This window comes from Beta vulgaris, chromosome 9 (genome assembly GCF_026745355.1).
Source record: "Beta vulgaris subsp. vulgaris cultivar EL10 chromosome 9, EL10.2, whole genome shotgun sequence".
Classification (NCBI taxonomy): Eukaryota; Viridiplantae; Streptophyta; class Magnoliopsida; order Caryophyllales; family Amaranthaceae; genus Beta; species Beta vulgaris.
This window is the reverse complement of record NC_079210.1, coordinates 50,265,837-50,288,966: the sequence shown is the minus strand read 5'-3', so window position 1 is coordinate 50,288,966 and position 23,130 is coordinate 50,265,837. Positions and strand designations below refer to the sequence as shown.

At 38.0% G+C, this 23,130-nt stretch overlaps 2 protein-coding genes across 3 annotated transcripts; one reads left to right on the top strand and one right to left on the bottom strand.

Annotated features, from left to right (window-relative positions):
* Positions 1 to 1,746: 1,746 nt before the first annotated feature.
* On the top strand, positions 1,747 to 13,242 carry LOC104904527 (pre-mRNA-processing-splicing factor 8A). Of its 2 annotated transcripts, XM_010692795.4 has the most exons (12): positions 1,747 to 2,261; positions 3,109 to 3,232; positions 3,506 to 3,989; positions 4,931 to 5,417; positions 5,545 to 9,448; positions 9,563 to 9,817; positions 9,920 to 10,393; positions 11,495 to 11,656; positions 11,780 to 11,977; positions 12,105 to 12,383; positions 12,490 to 12,732; positions 12,840 to 13,242. In XM_010692795.4, the coding sequence occupies exons 1-12, from the start codon at positions 1,987 to 1,989 to the stop codon at positions 13,029 to 13,031; spliced, it is 7,077 nt and encodes a 2,358-aa protein (XP_010691097.2). In that variant the 5' UTR covers positions 1,747 to 1,986; the 3' UTR covers positions 13,032 to 13,242. The 2 variants fall into 2 exon arrangements, with proteins under 2 accessions (XP_010691097.2, XP_048491842.1); XM_048635885.2 differs by lacking the exons at positions 1,747 to 2,261; positions 3,109 to 3,232; positions 3,506 to 3,989 and adding an exon at positions 4,622 to 4,661.
* Positions 13,243 to 14,702: 1,460 nt separating this feature from the next.
* Positions 14,703 to 19,247, bottom strand: LOC104904526 (PTI1-like tyrosine-protein kinase At3g15890). Its single transcript, XM_010692794.4, has 4 exons — positions 18,785 to 19,247; positions 17,724 to 17,871; positions 15,611 to 15,873; positions 14,703 to 15,508 (listed from the first exon to the last, which is right to left on the bottom strand). The coding sequence occupies exons 1-4, from the start codon at positions 18,826 to 18,828 to the stop codon at positions 14,845 to 14,847; spliced, it is 1,119 nt and encodes a 372-aa protein (XP_010691096.2). The 5' UTR covers positions 18,829 to 19,247; the 3' UTR covers positions 14,703 to 14,844.
* Positions 19,248 to 23,130: the final 3,883 nt, after the last annotated feature.

Genomic DNA, 23,130 nt, shown 5'->3' with positions numbered 1-23,130 from the left:
AAGGTAAAAGGAATTGAAATGGTCAACATTTATGCTGTAGAATATAGTTTTAAGAATTTTTTTATAAGGTACTTTCTCACACAAACATGTTTTTGCAAGGTAGTTTTTGACAAGTTTACCTTTTTTCTATCTAAAATATTTGTTATTTTGTATCATAATAGTTAACATCCAACATTTGATTTCATCGAATTATCTTTCGAGCTAATTGAGGCACCAACTTCAATAACAAATATAAATAATTAATACATATAACTAGATAAAACCATCTTATTACCTTCGTCCAAAAACTAATTGCCAAACAAGGTCAATAAGAGTATTAGTTTACCTCACCAAAACAATGCAACAACTAACTCGAATATCACATGTAAACACTCTGAGACATATAACAAGTCCAAATCACAGCAACTGATTGCCAAATAAAGTCAATAAAAGTACACGCTTACTCTATTGGAACAATCATCTCTATTAACAATTACTCAATTAGTATAAAACCAACTCAAATAACAGACATAAACACCTAATACATAGGAGTACAACTAGGAATGTCAGTTGGTAATGGACTCTATTCGAAAAGCGGATTTGGATCCTTACATCTTGCGTCGACGACTCCGGATAGGATTTGTACCCTACTTTTAAAATACGGATTTGGACAGAGTCCTAAATTATTACCCAGATCCGTATCCGTTTATCATTTTTTAAAAATATTTTTAAATATTTAATTAAAAGGGTAAAACATAATGTTAAACTTTTGATGTTACTGTTATTTATGCTTAAATTTGTTATTTTAAGGTTAAATGATTGTTTACTTCAACATCGACAAAAGAAATGCTAAGTAGCGTTGTTTTGTTCTTTATAATCTTCAATTATTTTGAAAATCAAGGTCGTTAGAAGAAAACAGGCTAGGACCTGTTTTGGTTCCGATCCATAGGATCCATTGATTTTAAATCCTCAATTTTATCATCCAGCGGATCCGGATTGAATCTTGATCCGTGCATGAAAAAAGGGTTTGGATCTGGATCCTAGATGATCTTATCCATATACTAACCATTGACATCCATAAGTACAAGTAGTCGTCACCATTCAACAACCTTCACCTAACAATTGATTGTGAAATAAGGTCAAGAAGAATAATTGTTTCTCCTCTCAAAACGTCGTCCATATTATACATCCCACTGGTCGTGCTCGACTGGTCAACTTAGGATGAATATGAACTAGATTGGTTATGATATCCGGTCCAATTTTAGGGATGAATATTACCAACCCTATATCGATTCATTCACGGCTCACTCTAGTTCATGGCTCAAGTCGGATCAGTGTTGGTCCACCAATTCGTCTTTCTATTACTGTTTTTTGCTTAATTGGAAATGTGTCTCTAACGAAATTTTCATTAAAAAAAACTAAACTAAGGAAAAAGCAATTTATGATATCAGTTCGGGCCAGTTCGTTTGCGTGGTCCGATTTATGACCTTTATCTGTTTGTGACCCGGTTTCCCAATTGGTCCCGGCCAATCTGTCTTCTTTACCATCTAAACCCGTTTTTAACCGGCCGGGTCCACACTTCAGGATCGGTTCAACCCCGGTTCAGTCACGGGCCTTTTTAAATGGGCCAGTTCAGGGCTGGGCCCGATTTGGACTTATAGTCCATACTCCATTGAAAGTTGAAAATGACACATATCTAGCTAGGCCAGCCCAATTCATCGAAAACCTCTCATTTCCAAAATCACAGAGGTCGGTCTCTTTCTCTTCTACCGCCTTCACTCTCGCACTTATATTCTTCACTCTCCCACTATTTCCTTCATTTTCTCTCTCCGAGAGAAATCTAACCAAAAAACATAAAATCCCGCTTAAGCTCAATAAACCCTATCTTCATCCCCAAATCCCATTATTTCCCAATATTCATCCTCAATCTCTCAATTTCTTCCCTAATTTTCTCTCTCATAGGGTTTTTTACCATCAAAGTGAGGGTTTAGGGTTTTAGCGTAAGCGATGTGGAACGGGAGCAATCCCATGGCGCCACCGCCGGCGCCGGGAACATCGATTCCTCCGCCGCCGGCAATGCAACCTTCGTACACTGTGCTGCAGCCGCCTCCACAGCAGCCGCCTCAGCAGGAATCTCCAGCCGAAGCCGAGGCGAGGCTCGAGGAGAAAGCTAGAAAGTGGATGCAGCTCAATTCTAAACGTTATGGTGATAAGAGGAAGTTTGGATTTGTTGAGACTCAGAAAGAGGATATGCCTCCTGAACATGTTAGGAAGATTATTCGGTGAGTGTTTTGTTAGGTTATTTTTAGTTGATTTAGTGTTTTGTTTGGTTATAAGTTATAATATATGCTAGATTTTCTATTATTGGAGCTATGAGATCTCGTGTCGAGGGGGCGGAATTCTGTTGAGTTCAGCTGAGTATTGTTCAAGTGTTTATATATGTAAATCTAAATGTTGAATTGATTTGAGTTTTAGTTGAATTCTGATATTATTTTCTAGTTTTGATCATTTGCAATCAGAGAATTCGAAGTTGTTTGCTAGTTATAAGTAATGTTTGAATATGCTCTAGTGTGACCCTTTTTTTTTTTTTTTTGAGTATTTAATGGCAAGGAATCAATGATAGCATTTAGGAGGTTATGTTTAAAATGCTACAATGATATATAACACAATGATAAAATGCTAGAATGATAACTATTCAACCATTCAAATTAATTGTAAATTCTTATGCCAAATCCATAGTTAGTTGCTCACAAAGCATATGTTGAGACGGACTAGTTTTGTCCTACTCTTTTCTAGCTTGTTTAGGAACAAATTGGTTCATTTGCAGCCTGAAGGGGGATGGGGGGTGTTGGAGATTATGCTTACTCAGCGCGCTGTGATGATTTTTTGTTGTCAATTCGGAGGTCAGTTATGATGATTTTATGGCACTTGATAAGTATAAATGTCGTTATCTGATACACGCACATTCATGCTTAGCAAGCTAGGAATCAGTATGGTGTTTGCTTCATTATTGAATGGCTGTACTATGTAAATAATGGGGTTATGTGTAGTTTTTTTTTTGGTTTCTGGATGTAGTTTCTGCTGTTTTTTAAAATATCACTTGCTAATATATTTGTTCACGTGTTTCAGAGATCATGGTGACATGTCTTCTAAGAAATATCGTCATGATAAACGTGTATATCTTGGGGCCTTGAAGTTTGTCCCGCATGCCGTCTACAAGCTTCTTGAGAATATGCCAATGCCTTGGGAACAGGTAATTCTTAAGACATATATTACCCTTTCTGTAGCTTTCTCAAATTTTTATGATAAGGAGAAATATGACCAACATTAGGTTGTATATATCAAATAGAAATTTGTTTATTTACTTGTTATTGTTGGGGGGCATAATCTGATGCTACAAGCCTAAAGATTGACAATGAATTAAAATAGGAGTTTCTTTATAAGCAATTACCTTTGCCCTTCTTATTCTAGCTGATTATTAACTCTTTGGGGAATAGATTTTGACTTATCATGCATACATTGCCAGGTTCGTGATGTCAAAGTTCTCTATCATATTACTGGTGCCATCACATTTGTAAATGAAATTCCGTGGGTGGTTGAACCTATTTATCTGGCTCAATGGGGTACCATGTGGATTATGATGAGAAGAGAGAAAAGAGATCGTCGGCATTTCAAAAGAATGAGGTTTCCTCCTTTTGACGATGAGGAGCCTCCACTGGATTATGCTGATAACGTTCTAGATGTGGATCCACTGGAACCAATTCAACTAGAATTGGATGAGGAAGAAGATTCTGCTGTGTACACATGGTTCTATGATCATAAACCTCTCGTGAAAACAAAACTTATTAATGGGCCAAGTTATAGAAGATGGCATCTTTCACTGCCGATCATGGCAACTCTTTATAGGTTTGCAGGACAATTGCTTTCTGATATGGTCGACAGGAATTACTTCTATCTGTTTGACATGGAATCATTCTTCACAGCAAAAGCACTGAACATGTGCATACCTGGTATGTCAATTCTTTTATCTGTTACCTTTTCTGCATGTTTTCTTGGTGTTCAAGTCTAATAATTTCCTTGTGATTCTTTTTGGCTTTATTGGACTTCTACATGACCCCATTATCCATATGCTGCTGAGATGGTAAGATGTGAGTTCTTGTGGGTTCCCTTTTTGGTTCATGCTTGTGCCTCAAAAAGTTGATGGTTCGGTTTGGAGTGCTTGTTACGTGCATAAAGTGGTGAGAAATTATCATAATTTTGAGGGTGAAAAGATGATTTGTGTTGGAGCAACTGGGATATTGTGTTCTTTGTTGTTTCTAGCATGTTAGTTATATCGTACGATCTTTTATCTTTTTTTGGGGGTTAGAGGGGGGGGGGGCGCATGCCCAATCTTTGTTGCTATACATTTTGGTTTATTCAATATGCTAATGGATGTGAGAAGTCTGTTAATGGCTTAATGCTATAATGGGCCATATCCGAGGTGGTTTATGTAGATTGACCAAGGTTTTTAGCAAAATACATTGATGCCCGAGATTCCTTTGTGTTGCAAAGTTGTGGGGGGAAATGGAGGCTTGTGCTTCATGGACAGCAGCCATTTGGAATGGGATGAGTTCAGTGCAGAATTTGGTTAAGCTATAATACTACCAGGCAATGTCCAATGCCTCGGGTCTTAGTTGTTCCTGGTAAAGTTCCTTTTGTAGTCTTTTCAAAATCCATCTTTTCGTTACGACCTCTAATGACGATGCTTGAAGATCATGTAGTGTACATATATAAGTATGCGGTTCTCTTGCTTCAACTCATCTAGCAATTATATGTGCATGACCTCTACTCGATACAGGACTTAGGTTATATCATTGGACCATGATTCTGGTTCCTTCTGTTTCTTGCATGTGCTTCGTCACTGAATGCTTATAGTTCTGAAATTGTAATGAGTTCTCTCACACATTTACAGGAGGCCCGAAGTTTGAGCCTTTGTATCGTGACATGGAGAAAGGTGATGAGGACTGGAATGAGTTTAACGACATCAACAAACTCATTATTCGGTCACCACTTCGAACAGAGTACAAAATTGCTTTTCCTCATCTATACAACAATAGACCTAGGAAAGTAAGGCTTTGTGTATACCACACGCCATTGATCATGTACATAAAAACTGAGGATCCTGATCTTCCAGCTTTTTATTATGACCCGTTGATTCACCCTATAACATCTGCACACAAGGATCGTCGTGATAAAAAACTCTATGACGAGGATGATAGTGATGATTTTGAGCTTCCAGAAGGGGTGGAGCCATTGCTCAGTGATACCCAGCTCTACACAGACACCACCGCAGCTGGAATTTCACTGCTGTGTGCTCCAAGGCCATTTAATATGAGATCTGGTCGCACTCGACGTTCTGAAGATATACCACTTGTTTCAGAATGGTACAAGGAGCACTGGTAAGAGGGTCACCATTCTGTTCTGCTTTTTTTTTTTTTTTTTTTTTTTTTTTTTTTTTTTTTTCCTTCTCTCCCTTCAGCAACTTGTCCATTGTCATGAATGCTTATTCCTTCTAAAATTTTGCAGCCCACCCTCATATCCTGTTAAGGTTCGAGTCAGTTACCAGAAGTTGTTGAAATGTTTTGTGCTCAATGAGTTGCATCATAGGCCTCCGAAAGCACAGAAGAAGAAACATCTATTTAGATCTCTTGCAGCTACGAAGTTCTTCCAGAGTACTGAACTAGATTGGGTCGAAGTTGGCCTCCAGGTTTGCAGGCAAGGGTACAACATGCTGAACCTGCTGATTCACCGGAAAAATTTGAATTACCTGCATCTTGATTACAATTTCAATTTGAAGCCTGTCAAGACACTTACAACCAAGGAACGTAAGAAGTCGCGGTTTGGGAATGCATTTCATTTGTGTCGTGAAATTCTTCGTTTGACGAAACTTGTGGTTGATGCTAATGTCCAGTTCCGTTTGGGTAATGTGGATGCGTTCCAACTGGCTGATGGCTTGCAATATATATTTTCACATGTTGGGCAGTTGACTGGTATGTACCGTTATAAGTATAGGCTCATGAGGCAGATCAGGATGTGCAAGGACCTGAAGCACTTGATTTATTACCGTTTCAATACTGGACCGGTTGGGAAGGGACCTGGATGTGGCTTTTGGGCGCCGATGTGGAGGGTTTGGCTTTTCTTTCTTCGTGGTATAGTGCCGTTGCTCGAGAGATGGTTGGGTAACTTACTTGCTAGACAGTTTGAAGGTCGACATTCCAAAGGAGTGGCGAAGACAGTTACCAAGCAGCGTGTTGAGAGCCACTTTGACTTGGAGCTTCGAGCTGCTGTTATGCATGATGTCCTCGATGCAATGCCAGAGGGTATTAAGCAAAATAAGGCGAGAACCATCTTGCAGCATCTGAGTGAAGCTTGGCGCTGTTGGAAAGCAAATATCCCCTGGAAGGTTCCAGGTCTCCCAGTCCCTATTGAAAATATGATCCTTCGTTATGTCAAGGCAAAAGCGGATTGGTGGACCAATGTTGCTCATTACAATCGTGAGCGTATCAGAAGAGGAGCCACAGTTGACAAGACAGTTTGTCGTAAGAATCTTGGGAGGTTGACTCGATTGTGGCTAAAGGCAGAGCAAGAACGCCAGCACAATTATCTCAAGGATGGGCCTTATGTTACACCTGAAGAAGCTGTGGCTATCTACACTACCACTGTGCATTGGCTGGAGTCGAGGAAGTTCTCTCCAATACCGTTCCCACCCCTGTCATATAAGCACGACACCAAGCTTCTTATCCTTGCTCTGGAGAGGTTGAAGGAATCATATAGTGTTGCTGTTAGATTAAATCAACAACAGAGAGAAGAGTTGGGTCTTATTGAGCAGGCTTATGATAATCCTCATGAGGCGTTGTCTCGAATCAAGCGTCACCTGCTCACACAGCGTGCCTTTAAAGAAGTTGGCATTGAGTTTATGGATCTATATAGTTATCTCATTCCTGTTTATGAGATTGAGCCACTTGAAAAAATTACAGATGCTTATCTTGATCAATATCTGTGGTATGAAGGAGACAAAAGACACTTGTTCCCAAATTGGGTAAAACCTGCAGACACCGAGCCACCCCCTCTCTTGGTGTACAAGTGGTGCCAAGGAATTAATAACCTGCAAAACATATGGGATACAAGTGAAGGGCAGTGTGTGGTTATGCTGCAGACCAAATTTGAGAAGTTCTTTGAGAAGATAGATTTGACTATGCTTAACAGACTTTTGAGGTTGATTCTGGACCACAATATTGCTGATTATGTTACCGCTAAGAATAATGTGGTTTTGTCTTACAAGGATATGAGTCATACCAACTCTTATGGGCTTATACGCGGTCTTCAGTTTGCCTCCTTTGTTGTACAGTATTATGGTCTTGTTCTTGATCTTCTTCTTCTGGGTTTGACCCGAGCTAGTGAAATTGCTGGTCCACCACAGATGCCAAACGAGTTCATGACCTTTTGGGATACCAAGGTTGAAAGCAGGCATCCTATTCGGCTGTATTCTCGTTATATTGATAAGGTGCATATATTATTCCGCTTCACTCATGAAGAGGCTCGAGATCTTATCCAGCGCTACCTTACTGAACATCCTGATCCCAATAACGAGAACATGGTCGGATACAACAACAAAAAGTGTTGGCCAAGAGATGCTCGCATGAGGCTGATGAAGCACGATGTTAACTTGGGTAGAAGTGTTTTCTGGGACATGAAGAATCGTCTTCCACGAAGTATCACTACCTTAGAGTGGGAGAATAGTTTTGTATCTGTCTACAGCAAGGACAACCCCAATTTGTTATTTAGCATGTGTGGTTTTGAGGTGCGGATATTGCCGAAGATGAGGATGACACAAGAAGCATTTAGCAACACGAAAGATGGCGTTTGGAACTTGCAGAATGAGCAGACCAAGGAGCGAACTGCTGTCGCTTTCTTGAGGGTTGATGATGAACACATGAAAGTATTTGAAAATCGTGTGAGGCAGATTCTTATGTCTTCTGGTTCTACAACCTTCACAAAAATAGTCAACAAATGGAATACTGCTCTTATTGGCCTCATGACTTACTTCCGTGAGGCCACTGTGCATACTCAAGAGTTGTTAGACTTGCTGGTGAAGTGTGAAAACAAAATCCAAACTCGTATTAAGATTGGATTGAATTCCAAAATGCCTAGCAGGTTTCCGCCTGTCATCTTCTACACTCCGAAGGAAATTGGAGGTCTTGGTATGCTGTCAATGGGTCACATTTTGATTCCACAAAGTGACCTTCGATACAGTAAACAAACTGATGTTGGTGTGACACACTTCAGGAGTGGTATGAGCCATGAAGAGGACCAGCTGATTCCGAATCTTTATCGTTACATACAGCCGTGGGAGAGCGAGTTCATCGATTCGCAGCGAGTTTGGGCTGAGTATGCATTGAAGAGGCAGGAAGCGCAGTCACAGAATCGGCGTCTAACCCTGGAGGATTTGGAAGATTCTTGGGATCGTGGTATACCTCGAATTAATACTTTGTTTCAGAAGGATCGTCATACTTTGGCATATGACAAGGGTTGGAGAGTTCGCACTGATTTCAAGCAATATCAAGTTTTGAAGCAAAATCCTTTCTGGTGGACACATCAGCGACATGATGGGAAACTCTGGAATTTGAACAATTACAGAACTGATGTTATTCAAGCACTTGGAGGAGTGGAAGGAATTCTAGAGCATACTTTGTTCAAGGGCACATATTTCCCTACATGGGAGGGTCTCTTCTGGGAGAAGGCATCTGGATTTGAGGAGTCTATGAAATATAAGAAGCTGACAAATGCACAAAGATCTGGGTTGAACCAGATTCCTAATCGTAGGTTTACACTGTGGTGGTCTCCTACGATTAATCGTGCCAATGTCTATGTGGGTTTCCAGGTGCAGCTTGATCTGACCGGAATTTTTATGCATGGGAAGATTCCTACTCTGAAAATATCCCTTATCCAAATTTTCCGAGCCCATTTATGGCAGAAGATTCATGAGAGTGTTGTCATGGATCTTTGTCAAGTTCTTGATCAGGAGCTAGATGCTTTAGAAATTGAGACAGTTCAAAAGGAAACAATCCATCCCAGAAAAAGTTACAAGATGAACAGTTCTTGTGCAGACATACTTCTGTTTGCGGCTCACAGGTGGCCGATGTCAAAACCAAGTTTGGTGTCGGAGACAAAAGATGTATTTGACCAGAAGGCAAGCAATAAATATTGGATAGATGTGCAGCTTCGTTGGGGAGATTATGATTCTCATGATATTGAGCGATACACCAGAGCTAAGTTTTTGGACTACACAACAGATAACATGTCCATTTATCCATCACCCATGGGAGTCATGATGGGTCTTGATCTGGCTTACAACTTGCATTCAGCTTTTGGCAACTGGTTCCCTGGATCCAAACCTCTGCTTGCACAAGCTATGAATAAGATCATGAAGGTGTGTATTTGTATATGTGCAACTAATTTCTATTTTGTATATTTGGCATGTCATGGTTTTGTTTGTTGGTGAAACCTGTTTGTAATTATCTGATAATTGCTTTGATTTGGGCAGTCAAATCCTGCGCTTTATGTTTTGAGAGAGCGTATACGGAAAGGTCTGCAGTTGTACTCTTCTGAGCCTACTGAGCCATATTTGTCATCCCAAAACTATGGGGAGATATTCAGTAATCAGATTATATGGTTTGTTGATGATACTAATGTCTATCGTGTGACAATCCACAAGACATTTGAAGGAAATCTCACCACAAAACCTATCAATGGTGCCATATTCATATTTAACCCCCGGACCGGGCAGCTCTTTTTAAAGGTATGGCGCTTGATAATTTTTTTGGTTCCTATCTGCTGACTCCATCAATGAGGTTGTTTTTGCATTTCTGATCCTGAGGTAGCCCATGTTCATTTTTAACAGGTTATTCATACAAGTGTGTGGGCTGGACAGAAGCGTCTGGGTCAGCTGGCCAAGTGGAAAACAGCTGAAGAAGTCGCGGCTCTTGTTCGGTCTTTACCTGTTGAAGAACAACCAAAACAAATCATTGTGACTCGTAAAGGAATGTTGGATCCTTTGGAAGTCCACTTGCTTGATTTCCCCAACATAGTTATCAAAGGAAGTGAACTGCAACTTCCTTTCCAGGCCTGCTTGAAGATTGAGAAATTCGGTGATCTTATCTTGAAAGCGACAGAGCCACAAATGGTTTTGTTTAATATTTATGATGATTGGTTGAAGAGTATATCTTCATATACTGCATTCTCTCGGCTCATCCTCATACTAAGAGCACTTCATGTCAACAACGAGAAGGCGAAGATGTTGTTGAAGCCTGATAGGACTGTTGTCACTGAACCTCATCATATATGGCCTTCTCTCACTGACGATCAATGGATGAAGGTAAATGTCTTTTTGCTTTATCAATTGTCTTTATATACTGTCCTTGTTTCATTCTATCTGGTGTTTGTGGTTAGTTTTATCCGTTATGCAGATAGAGAAGGGTTTATATAAGGGAAGCCTGATGGTTTATGTAAAAAAACTCAGTGATCTATTTTTCGAATCTCCCTGTAGTTATCATACTTCTTCTTAGTAGTCCAAACATAATCTGAATTCATGTTATATCTTTCCGATTTCCATTAATTTCCTCACTGTACACTTTGGGTCAATCGATTGCTTCTACTGTTTAGTGCTTACAGGACATTATCGTATTTTTGGTTTTTCCCCCTCCTATATAAAACCTGCCATTGGAACTGCCATAGTAGTTGTCTGACCTTGCCAGTTTTCACTGCTGTGATAGAAATAGATATGATATTATATCAAAGCCCAGGGACTCAAGTATATTGAACCGTAAACAAGCCAGTCTCTCCACATCCAGTTGTCATGCTTCTGTTACTGTCTCCGACACTATATGGTGATGTCTTGGATCTAACATCTGTTACGGAGAAAGCTATCTTGACTGTGGCACAGGGTGAGGAAAAAACCAAAAGGATTTGAACCTGTAGATAGATCAGCAGGAGAAGATCTTTTTTTTAACATATTTCTTGCTATCGAGTTTGTAAGATTTCAGAAATTAGCTCTGTTGCAAGTTGTAGTGAACGTATCTCTTGCTATCAAGTTTGTAGTGGACAGTTAGATATTGAGTTTGGATTGAGGGATATGGTGGACAAAAATGGTTATAGAAGTTTTGAAGGGATTGATATGGAGGAGGATTTGGAAGGCTCAACAAATTAACGGATGTTACTATCTCATTTTGCTTGGTTGTTTTAGATGATGGAGAACAATCTAGGATTAAAATTGTCATTTTTTTAAAATATTTTGATGGAGTTGCAGTTGCACTCTGTGTTTATGTATAAATATTTTTCATACTAGGGTCCTTAAGGGAAAGTTTAAGTGTTTTGGCCAGAATTGGTATTGTCAGTATTACTGAGGTGCCATATAGATATTTCCTAGTTCTGTTCTATGGATCACATGTAACTAAGATCATCTTATCACTCTTTGCAGGTTGAGGTTGCTTTGAGAGATCTCATACTTTCTGACTATGCCAAGAAGAACAATGTAAACACATCTGCCTTGACACAGTCTGAGATTCGTGATATCATTCTTGGGGCAGAGATCACTCCTCCATCTCAGCAGAGACAGCAGATTGCCGAAATTGAGAAGCAGGTGAGTTTAACTTCTGATGTAGTTCAATGTAGTTTCAATTGAAATCTGCCTGATCCTTGTTTATCTGTGATCATTGCTCCAAAACATTTCTCTGACATACTTCCTCTCTAATTTACTCTCCAGGCAAAAGCCTCTAGTCAATTGACAGCAGTCACAACAAAGACGATCAATGTGCACGGTGAAGAATTAATTGTCACTACTACAAGTCCTTATGAGCAGGCAGCATTTGGCTCCAAGACTGATTGGCGTGTCAGAGCAATTTCTGCCACAAATCTCTATCTCCGTGTGAATCATATTTATGTTAACTCGGAAGACATAAAGGTTGGTGTTCACTTCTTCCTGTCCTTCCGCCGATATAAATCTTCTACTAGTTCTAGTCCTTTTTTTGGTCTTTTGCTATTCCTGGACTAGATTTATGCTAACCTACCTGAATCTTTTCCTTCAACAGGAAACTGGATATACTTATATCATGCCAAAGAATATTTTGAAGAAGTTCATCTGCATAGCGGATTTAAGGACACAGATTGCAGGATACTTGTATGGTGTAAGCCCCCCTGACAATCCTCAGGTCAAAGAGATTCGGTGCATTGCTATGCCACCGCAATGGGGAACTCATCAGCTGGTGCATCTTCCGTCCCAGTTGCCTGAGCATGATTTCTTAAATGACTTGGAGCCATTGGGGTGGATGCATACACAGCCAAATGAACTTCCTCAGCTATCACCTCAGGTAAGTTTCTTGAGTTCATCCCACTTGACATTGTTATCTTGGCACTGCTTTTGTCTCTCACAGTGTATTAGGGTACATCGCCTAACTTGACCAATTTTCGCTGTAGGATGTAACAAGTCATGCACGGGTTTTGGAGAGCAACAAGCAGTGGGATGGGGAGAAATGCATCATTCTTACTTGCAGTTTTACTCCTGGTTCATGTTCACTGACCGCCTACAAGCTCACCCCATCAGGATATGAATGGGGACGTGCAAATAAAGATAACGGCAGCAACCCCCATGGCTATCTTCCAACTCATTATGAGAAAGTCCAGATGCTGCTAAGTGACCGATTCCTCGGCTTCTATATGGTAAGTTTATTGACTAGAATTTGGATAACTCCTATTAGCAGATGTGTTGAATTGTCTTCCTCATGGAATTGTCATTAATGCTTATTTAATCATTTGTGTGTCTCCAGACTCCTGATACCGGTCCCTGGAATTATAATTTCATGGGAGTAAAGCATACACCAAGCATGAAATATGGTGTGAAGCTTGGGACTCCGAGGGAGTTCTATAACGAAGATCATCGCCCTACTCACTATTTAGAGTTCAGCAACATGGAGGTGGCCGATATCGCAGAAGGAGACAGAGAGGATACATTTACTTGATTTTTAGGATATTAGTCTCCAGAAGTAATTTTTAATTAGTTCTGTGTTCTGTTTTTTGGACAGTGCACTGTAACAAGAATTAGCCTACAGCTTGTACTTCTCTGTTTATTACATGTAAAATACAGCTAGTGTAGCATCTCTTGACTTGCTGCTGTAGTAGTAATGTACATAGATTGATATGGAATTTTTGGAAAATTTCTCCAGCGGCTTCTGTCATTAGTATTCTCTTTCTAGATTTCGATTGCGGTGTCTTCTAGTTTCTTGCCTTATTTGTTGTTGGAAGGAGGTATAAAGGAGTTTACATAGAATGAACTTGTTTTATTTGAAATAAGAATCTCATTCACCTCTGAAATAACTTACAATGAAAGATTCTAGCGGTCAATTAATTGGACCGACGATCTAGTTTTTGAAACTTATTTCCCAAGTACGTTTCCGTGAGGTTGGGGTCTTGGCTGAAAGAAGGCCACTTAGAATACCAAGGATAAATCAAACTGACCAGTTTGTAAAGAGTATATCTTTAAGCCAGCAAGTTTGTGAAACTTTTTTTTTTTTTTGGTGCTAGAGAGCCACTAGGACAGGTGACGAGGATCGATCAAGTTTGTAAACTTTGATTCTCAAGAACGTATATTAAACCATCATATTTTGGATGACTATCGAGGAATCATCCCTCAAAAGAAACATAGATCTCATTTATCTTCTATGGCCAGATAAAAGCACACCTTGAGAGCAGGGGATAGAGGATAAACTTCTCCCTAAGTGTGCCTATAGAACCCTGAGTTTCGTGCCTAGAGGTCTGAAAGCTTCGTCAACTGCACAAAGCTCCCTTCCGACACAGGTCTTGTATTATGCAAGAAAAGGAACGTGCATTATGGGAATTAACGGTCCGCTTGGTAGTTTGTCATAAATGGTGGTAATGAGAATGAATTTGTGTGTAAATTTGTGAAAAATATCATTGTCCATTCCCATGGTAATGCTAATTTATCCTAAAATGTCCACTTTTCTTCTTGAATTTTCATTCCCATCCAATACCACCTTGTAGGTGGTAATGAGTGGTAATGAAAATTGCTTCCCCTTGGAGACAAAAATACAAGTTTAGGGGTGAGATTGGTTGTCTATAGAGAAAAAATATCTCCCCATGGAGATGTTAAGGGTATTTTCCTAATAAAATTATACTTGAAATTCATTCCCATTATCACAATTTATTAACGACTACCAAACAAGCCGTAAAGATAATAATATTAAAACTTTAAGGATACGTCAGAATCGGAATAATAGATTGCAGGGTGAAAGTGGGGAAATTTTTTTTTTTTTTTGAGGGGATGAAAGTGGGGAAATTATTACCCTCATATGGGTAAATGTAACATTTACTCACAAAATCACATAATGGAAGTCAAGTTCTTTAACAGACCTTCGTAGTTTGACATTCAAAGGCACTTACACCATAGTGCAAAAACAAAAGGAAAGGGAGAGAGGGGGACAAACCAAAATTTACATTTTATATAGCCAATATGATAATAAAGCTCATATACATTTCCACTCAAAAAATTCTAGCTCACTTCATACAAGCATAAAGGATAAAAGGTTGAAGACTCGAAGCACACCAAAGAAAGTAAAAACACCAAAGAAGCCATAGCTCAAATGATAATAAACCAGAGCAAAGATTTGCAGCACACCAAAAGCATCAGAATATAAACACATCGTATCACTACCGAACTTGCAACTAGAAGTTGTGTTACTTTCTAGCAAGATACCAAATTCCACAAATCAGACTGTTCTAATCACAAATTAATGAATACTCACTCTAAAGTTTCCCTCACCGATCCTGTGCACTTTCGGACCCAGAACCAGCAACTTTAGATTCTGCTTTTGGAGTGACGCTTTTCTCTTCTGATATAGAGTCTGCATTATCTTCTTTGATTTCATTCTTGTCATCAGCAGATTGTGAACTCTTAAACAATTTATCTTCTAGGTTGGTTAGTTTGTCTTTTGCTTCTCCCTTCAACAGCTCCACCACCTCAAGCATCGTTGGCCTTTTCTCAGGCTGTTTCTGAGCACATGTAAGAGCAACCACGATTAATCGTCTCAGCTCTTCTTCCACAAAATTGTCGTTCAATTTCGGGTCTGCTAGTTCTCTATAGTTCCCCTCACGGACCAATGGAAGAGCCCAATCGGTGATTGAGCTCCTTGAAGTTGGATTTAGCCTCTGAAGAGCTCTTCTGCCACTGGCAATTTCCAGCAGCAGTATTCCATAGCTATATACATCGCAGCTGTTTGATGCCTTCCCAAGCATGGCATATTCCGGGGCTAGGTATCCAAGTGTGCCCTTCACCTTAGTGGTTACATGTGTTGCGCCATCCGGAACAAGTTTCGCAAACCCAAAATCAGCTACCTTTGCTTGGAAATCAGAGTCTAGCAACACGTTGCTAGCTTTTATGTCTCTGTGAATTATATGTGGGGTCGCATGATGATGCAGGTATCTGCATTATGGCTAAGCATGAGATACTTTTAAGGGAAGAAACTGGGGTTGGGGGAGAACAGAAAATAGAAATTTGATTTGGATAATTAGTTAATTTACATACAGAATTCCCTCTGCAGATCCGATAGCGATGTTCATCCTTCTTTTCCAGTCAAGAAGACATTCTGCTGAATGCTGCCCATGCAGATGGGATAATAGACTTGAATTTGGCATAAAATCATACACAATGAGTCGTTCTTGCCCTTCCATGCAGTAGCCACGTAACGTTAGCAAATTTTTATGGCGTACTCGTGCTAAAACCTCGACCTCAACAGAAAACTCTACTTCTGCTTTATCACTCCAAACCTTCAACCTTTTGACTGCAATCTGCCCATATCACTCCTCTCTTTTAGTATATTATACTTTACAGGGTATAAAAGAAAGGGTAAGAGAATAGACAGCAAAACTAGCAACTAAACGTAGCCTACAGAAAGGAACGTTTACTACTTCCTCCATCCAAAAGATAGTCTGTGCAGAATTCAGGAAGATAAATAACTAAGATACTGTCTGTGTGGACTTTTCACATATGTCAAAGAGTGCAAGTAATGAATAAAACAAAGCAATGCTATGATAACAAGGAATAGTGAAGTTGATTGGGCACACTACAATGGCTAGCGAATATGGAAAGTAAAACTCAAACCCAGCAAAAAAAAAAAGAAGACTAAGAATTTATGAAATGTCAAAACCATATTTGTAATCGTACGGCCTTACAGTTCAAGTTTATCATGGAAGGTTTTCTGCTTTCAATCAATCTATGCGAAGTAGATCTATCTATCTACACAACCAAGGTAACTGCAGTAATTAGTCATCCCAGATATCTTACTACCTAACAAAGTGGTTCTTCTCTTTGACTAATCATTGAGCTTACACACGTTAAATACTACAGAAGATAATATGATCTGTGAGCTTCTATAAAAATTGTGATCAGCAGTAAGGATATTAACCAGATTATGCATTCCCTTCAGCTCAAACATCTAGATCAGAAAATCCGTAAGCACACAGGCAAGCAAAATGCTTATACATGAACTGTTTCGTCTGAAGATAAAAGAGAAACAGATATAGTAAAATTGAAAACCAGCCTGATCCGCGGAAAATGTTTTCCACAGAAAAGCACCATAAATTTCATGCTCTTCTGATTATGAATGTGCAGCTTCCAGTCAAAAAAGAAAAAACACAAGGAAGCTTGTCAGTTATCACTCCATCTTTTCCATCAAACTTCCCCAAGAGCTGGTGTCACATAAAATTACTTTTATGGCTCTTCACATATTCTGAATTTCAAACTAACCCATTGCAAACAACGAAAAAAGCAAAGCCTCATCTCATATAACTCAATAGACACTAGTAAGGACTAGGAGAGGGAGGTAGAGAATGGTAGCAGGAGTGTCTGCCTACAACTAAAAATGCAAAGCCTCATTCCATATACGATACCTCCATTCCCAAGAGACCTTCTATAATTATCTCCTCCCCTTGCTAATAAATTCCATTCGTTCTCCCACTATCCATCTACCATTCCCACATGCATCCCATATTCCCCTTCCTAGCTTGCACACAAAGCATAATGCTTTAAGATTAGCACCAGCCATAAACTTCGAGGAGACATGACTACCAAGAGCTCTGCTAATGACATAAGAAAAATAGAGGCTGTGTATATCTCTAATATTGGTGCGTGGAAAAAGAATGATAGTAAAGCCATCAGCATCTAGCTGCCAGTATTACAGTCTACCACATGTCAGAACACACCTACAATATGTCAATCATAAGCTTTATGAAGAGGTACACTGTCAACAGAAATGTGCAATGATTTTGCTGCAAGCATATTGCTCTTGTCTCTTAGGTTGAGCAGTGTAAGACAGCAGAAACTCACAACTAACCAGACCACTCAAATGGAACACCAAAATCAAGTGACATTTAACAATTTCGCTTCGATACCTTCCCAATCCCACCTAGTTAGTTCAACAACAAGACAAAGATTGAGAAACATTCAAACTTGATGTGCCAATACGACATAAGGTCTGAGCATACAAGTGATAGTAACTAGACTACCACATATCAATTTGCATCCATAGAATTCCTACAACTAGAGGATTATGACACTGAATAAAGAATCAGAGAAAGGTACTAAAACATACAAATACTTGTATCCTGCAATGGAGCACAAAAGCGAAGTATTTCATTACCTGTGATCCATCCCAGAGTTGACCCCAGTACACACTTCCAAAACCACCTTCTCCAAGTTTGTTATCATAGTTAAAATTATTCGTAGCTGAATGCAATTCCTTCAAAGAAAATATCCTCCACGCTGCCTTATTTTCTCCTTTCTTTTTCCTGCAAAAGTATCAGAAACTAAAACTTCAGATTCGCGATCATTGCAAGGAGAAAGGAAGCACAAGAACACACGAGCAGTAAACTTCAGAGGGGTTGAGTGAAAAACTAATTTCAATGCAATGCATAAAAGCCAGAGAAGAATAAAACACACATTAATAAATATAACACATAAGATGAAGAAGCTTTAACATGGCATCTTAGGCCCCAAATCCATCTCAGGCTATTGATTTAGTGACATATATGGGAATGACAAAATTCCCATGAAATCCCAATTCATATGACAATGGTGTAGCTGACAGCATTAGCAACTTCCTCCATTTTGTGTGAAGTTTTACTTCCCTTTTCTGCCATTTGATTGTTAACAGTTAACTTTTCACCCATTTCCAATTTCTAAGAAATTCTACTACCCATTTTCATCATGTCAACCAAACAACCACAAAATTAATACTTCAGGTTCAAATTCCAATCTTTATGCATAAAACATTCTTCATTACAAAAAAAAAATTGACTATTTATCTGCATCATCTTTTTCATTGATTAGATAAAAGATACAGATGAAAAAAATAGCTTCCATGGTAAGAAATACTATAGCAGATTCTATGCCCACGCATATCTTGTAGATTTTTCTTGGGCATTTAAACATTTTGACAAGGTATAAATTTCAATAAAACACAAAAAATGGCTTAAACAAACATAAAATTATTGTTTTTAATAAAATAAATAAGAAGAATTGACTTGAACAAACACAACTTTCGTCCATTTCATTCAACCAAAATCTTAAAAAAGTGTCATAAAATTTTCCTACTGAAGTCTAAAACTTCGAGAACTAAAATGAAGAAAAAAGGCCAAAAACAAAATAAATAAAAGCATCATAAATAGAATAAAATTATAACAAAAATAAATAAGAACATACCGATCAAAACCCTTGCCGCAGCAAAAAATTGAACTCAAAGCCATAGCTTTCTTACTCTCTCTCCAAAAACTTACAGAAACTTTCAAATTTACGGAAAACAATCAAATTCTTTTCTGCAACAGAAAAATAAATCTAAACCCATGTGGCCATATCACACAACAAGCAAAACCCAGAAATTAAAATTTCAAAGAATGAATTTTTCTTCTAACTTTATCTTCCGTGTTTTCTTCTTTTTCTCTCTCCTCTGAAAAAAAGACAAAACTTCTCTTAGAAGCGACTCTGTCTCTGTATATCTTCTTTCTTGTTCTCACGACTTGCAGTTAAGCTGGCAGTGGGAGAAGAAAGAGATAATTTTTCCAGGAAAAAAGAGCTTTTGGATTCGAATTGAATTGAATTGTTTACTTTTTTGTGTTTCTCTCTCTTCTTTGGTGCTGTTGTTGCTGACTGCTGACTAAGTAATGCTGACACCTTTCTGTTTGAACTTGTATTGAATGCCCTCCTCTTCTTGTGGTACTATTTACATTTAGGACTTTGACTTTCTTCAATTTTACTCCCCCATCCCAATTTATTTGCTACATTTGCTTTATCATAAAGATCAAGGAGGAAGTGGGGACCATTGTCATAACAAGAACTAACAAAAAAACAAATAGGTAAATTGTCGGACCTATGTACTATATATATGGAAATATTTAAGGAGGGAGTGATGGTAAATTTGTAAATAAAGTGTGGGACCTATGTACTATATATAGAAATAGTTGCAAATGTAGCAAATAAATTGGGACACACCTAAATGGCAAAATGTAGCAAATAAATTGGGACGGAGGGAGTACATTGAGAATATAATTATGCGGGATTTTAGTTGATTCTTCTCGATATGTATAGTATTTATAACTTTTTCTTATATATCATTCAAGATAGATTTGAAGTTGTGTCTTGAAAAATGGGAAAGATAAAATGTAACGATTAGAAAACAGCCGGAATATTATAGAGAGTATTACATAGGTGAGTATCTTGAAATGAATTCGGAACTCGATTCTGAATTAAGATTTGAGTACGGTGGTTTTGGTTAGAGGTCGAAATAATGCAACTCAATTAAAACTGGTTATGATTTTAGTTTCCGACTTTTAGGAATTGACATTGGTTAGGATACTCGATTAAAAGGGTCCAATATTAAATTAAGAGTGTATATATATATTGGTATAAATTATAGTTTTTCAAAATGATCGGGTGCATTTATTTGAAATCGGTACCCGACGCTCGAAAGTGCTGGTTCCAACTAATTCCATCTCCTTAAAGTTTGACTACTTACCTAATCTTCCTCACCTCTAGGAGGCTAGAATTACTACCTCCATAATACAACAATAAAGATTTTTCAAAAGGCAAATCAAGCTGCAAACTTCCTATTCCAAATTGTGGTTATTATACTCCAATGATCACCTATTAGTTCTCTTGTGGCTCTACCTACATCGCACATCATTTGTATGGATGTTATAGTTTAGAATGTTCTTTTATGCAAATGAGCATGGTTCAACAATAAACTAAACAAGAATTATTAAATGTTGTTTTGATTTATCTAGCAGTGTGAAGATTGTGTCCCAAGCCTTGGTTTAGGCCTGATTTTCACATATCTAGGAGCTACAACTTATTCATTGTAGGAAGTCGGATTTTCTAAAATGTGTTTTGTATTTGGTTGAAACTTGCATATCATGAAGTCCATGACCTTTTTCCAAAATTCTGACTTAATAAGTTAATTTTGAATAACTACCTTGACAAAATGCAGAAGAAGGGAAGAAGATTTGATTTGTTATCCTTAACGTGAAAACAATCTCCCTGTATATTAATAGGGAGGCACAAAAGATAGGAATACTTCCTAAAGGAAAATAATCCTAACATGTAACAAATCATAACAAATCAATCCTAGAATATCTCAACATACCTACCTTTTGTAGGTGGACGACTGAATGAGTTAATTGTTATTGGTGCATTTTTTTTAGCTAAATACCCAAAAACAAAAAAAAGAGTCATATGAGCCTTATTGAAATTACAGGACATTCTTGCCATCTTAGACATTTTTCATATACAGATTATAAAGATTAAAGACTAATATGTATCATAGAAAGAAAGAAAAGAAAAGTTGGGCCAACCACTGACCAGGCTAGAAAAATTAACTAATTAAGATCTAATTTTTGTTTTTTAAGCCATGATCTAAATGATGCATAGTGATTTGAATAATTTTCCCCTTTTTAGTTGATTTTGACATTTGGTTGCATTATTGTGTTTCTTTCTGCGTGAGAAATGTTGGGGTTGAATTTGTTACAAACTTACAAGTTGTATTAGAGTATTTTTAAAGGGTTTAGGGGACCATTGCCAATCCTAAATTTGCCCGTTGAATCACTGTCAAGTGTCAACAGCAAGAGTATTATAATCTTTAACAATGATGTTGATTTTCAAAGTTTATAGTCATTTTCTATTCAAAAACCCAAAAAAAGTTGTCATTTTAGTCCATGTTTTGTAATTTGGAGTGGAAGCAGGGTCAGGACTCAGGAGCGTGACCCCATAGACTTATTTTTTCGGTGCTCTTATAGACTCTAGTTCTTTATATCGGGACGGGTTAGGTGGGTTTCGGGCCGGTTCAGCTCAATATGAACCTGAACCGGCCTAGTTAGCTGTCCAATTCAAGTTCAGTGTTGGATTTTTTCAAACCTGAACCGGTTCAGTCCAGCTTCAGTTCGGTTCATGGCTGGGGTCGAACTGGGCCGGTTTAGGTTTGATTCACCGCTCCGTTTTTTTTTCGTAAATGGAAAAGATTTTTGAATTTTGAGTTTTAATTCATATGCATTAGTATTTATGATATAGTATAAATCTATTTCTGGGGCCTCAACCATTAGCTTAAGCTTTTGGTTGAGTTGGTCCTTTGACATGGTATCAAGAGCCAACGTGACAAAAAGGTCACGGGCTCGAATCTCATCCACCCCTCATTTCTCAGTGGAATATTTAGCGCCAGTATGAGGGAGACCTGTGCTGCATCCACACTTCAAGCCCAAAGGGCTCTTGCGTGAGGGGGCGTGATAGAGTATAAATCTATTCCTGGGGCCTCAACCATCAGCTTAAGCTTTTGGTTGAGTTGGTCCTTTGACAATTTATAATACATAATTTTCGACAGCTTCCATATACGCTAGTGTTATTGATAACTATGTCGAGGATGAAAAACCTTTATACATATTTAGAACTGGTTTAACGGTTCGATTCAGGGTTCAGGGTTTACGAACCGTTTCAGGGTTGAGCGCAAATCATGGTTTGATTTAGGGCTAGGTCGTCGGTTTCTTCCCCATCAATTGGGCCCACAAAAACCCTTATGTTTGATCTTGAATTAATATAATTCTTTTCAACTTCTTTGAATTTTCAGAACTAGTTTTAACTTTTCTTAAAATCTTTTAAACTTTTTGAACTTTTCTTTACTCAAGCTTAACTTTTTGCTTATTGTTTTTTAGAACTTTTCTTAATTATTTTCAACTTTTTGAACATCTCATAATTTTTTTGAACTTTTGTTAACTTTTGAGAAAATAAATAAAGATATCGAAGAGAGCACATCCTTATCGACTTATTGCATTGGAACATAATGAAATTCATTGAATTTATTCTATAAAGTGTATCAAAACTTATTAGCCCTTATTGAAAGCAAGTAGTTGTGATGATCAAAGTAGTGTTAAATATGCTAGCGTTCGAATCTCTCCGATGACAATTTTTTTACAAGACAAATAGACTAACCCAAAAATTAATTTTGATGCTTAAGTCAGACAAGCAGACAATAAACAATAATATGTGCTGATGAGAATGTATTTGTCTATAAAATTTGAATTTTTTTACCTCTCTGTCAAGAGTTAAGTGGAATATTTATAAAGATCCTTTGTATATCAGAGACCTTGGATCATACTCCTTTTAATCTCCATTTTACCAAATAGCGTTTTTGAAGACTTTGCTATAAATAAAATAAAAAGGGTGCAAAATCAACTATTGAACGTGTGCTTATATTTGGACTCCAACATAGGTTCAAGAATTCTTACCAACTAGTAGTAGTGTAAAAGAAATGCCAAAATGAACCATCATTCTAAATACTTCTTTCCTTTTTTTAGATGTTACATTTTTCAAATTACGGACTCCTAGGTAATTTTTGGAGATGAGAGAGATAGAGATAATGAAAAACAAAAGGGTCCCATGTAAACATGTGATAGGAGAGAGATAGAGAGAAATTATCACCTAAAATAAAAGTGTAATATCTAATCTAAAACTTTTTAAAATAGAAAGTGTAACATTAAAAAAAATCGAAGAAGTATAATTTTCCATAA

Excerpts from the sequence above, each read along its gene's own strand:
- LOC104904527 (XM_010692795.4), top strand. The coding sequence starts at position 1,987 with ATGTGGAACGGGAGCAATCCCATGGCGCCACCGCCGGCGCCGGGAACA. Across the intron at positions 9,818-9,919 it reads CCGGGCAGCTCTTTTTAAAG|GTTATTCATACAAGTGTGTG; the intron begins GTATGGCGCTTG and ends CATTTTTAACAG. Across the intron at positions 12,384-12,489 it reads TTCCTCAGCTATCACCTCAG|GATGTAACAAGTCATGCACG; the intron begins GTAAGTTTCTTG and ends TTTTCGCTGTAG.
- LOC104904526 (XM_010692794.4), bottom strand. The coding sequence starts at position 18,828 with ATGGCTTTGAGTTCAATTTTTTGCTGCGGCAAGGGTTTTGATCG. Across the intron at positions 17,872-18,784 it reads TGCGGCAAGGGTTTTGATCG|GAAAAAGAAAGGAGAAAATA; the intron begins GTATGTTCTTAT and ends ATACTTTTGCAG. Across the intron at positions 15,509-15,610 it reads GGATCTGCAGAGGGAATTCT|ATACCTGCATCATCATGCGA; the intron begins GTATGTAAATTA and ends GCCATAATGCAG.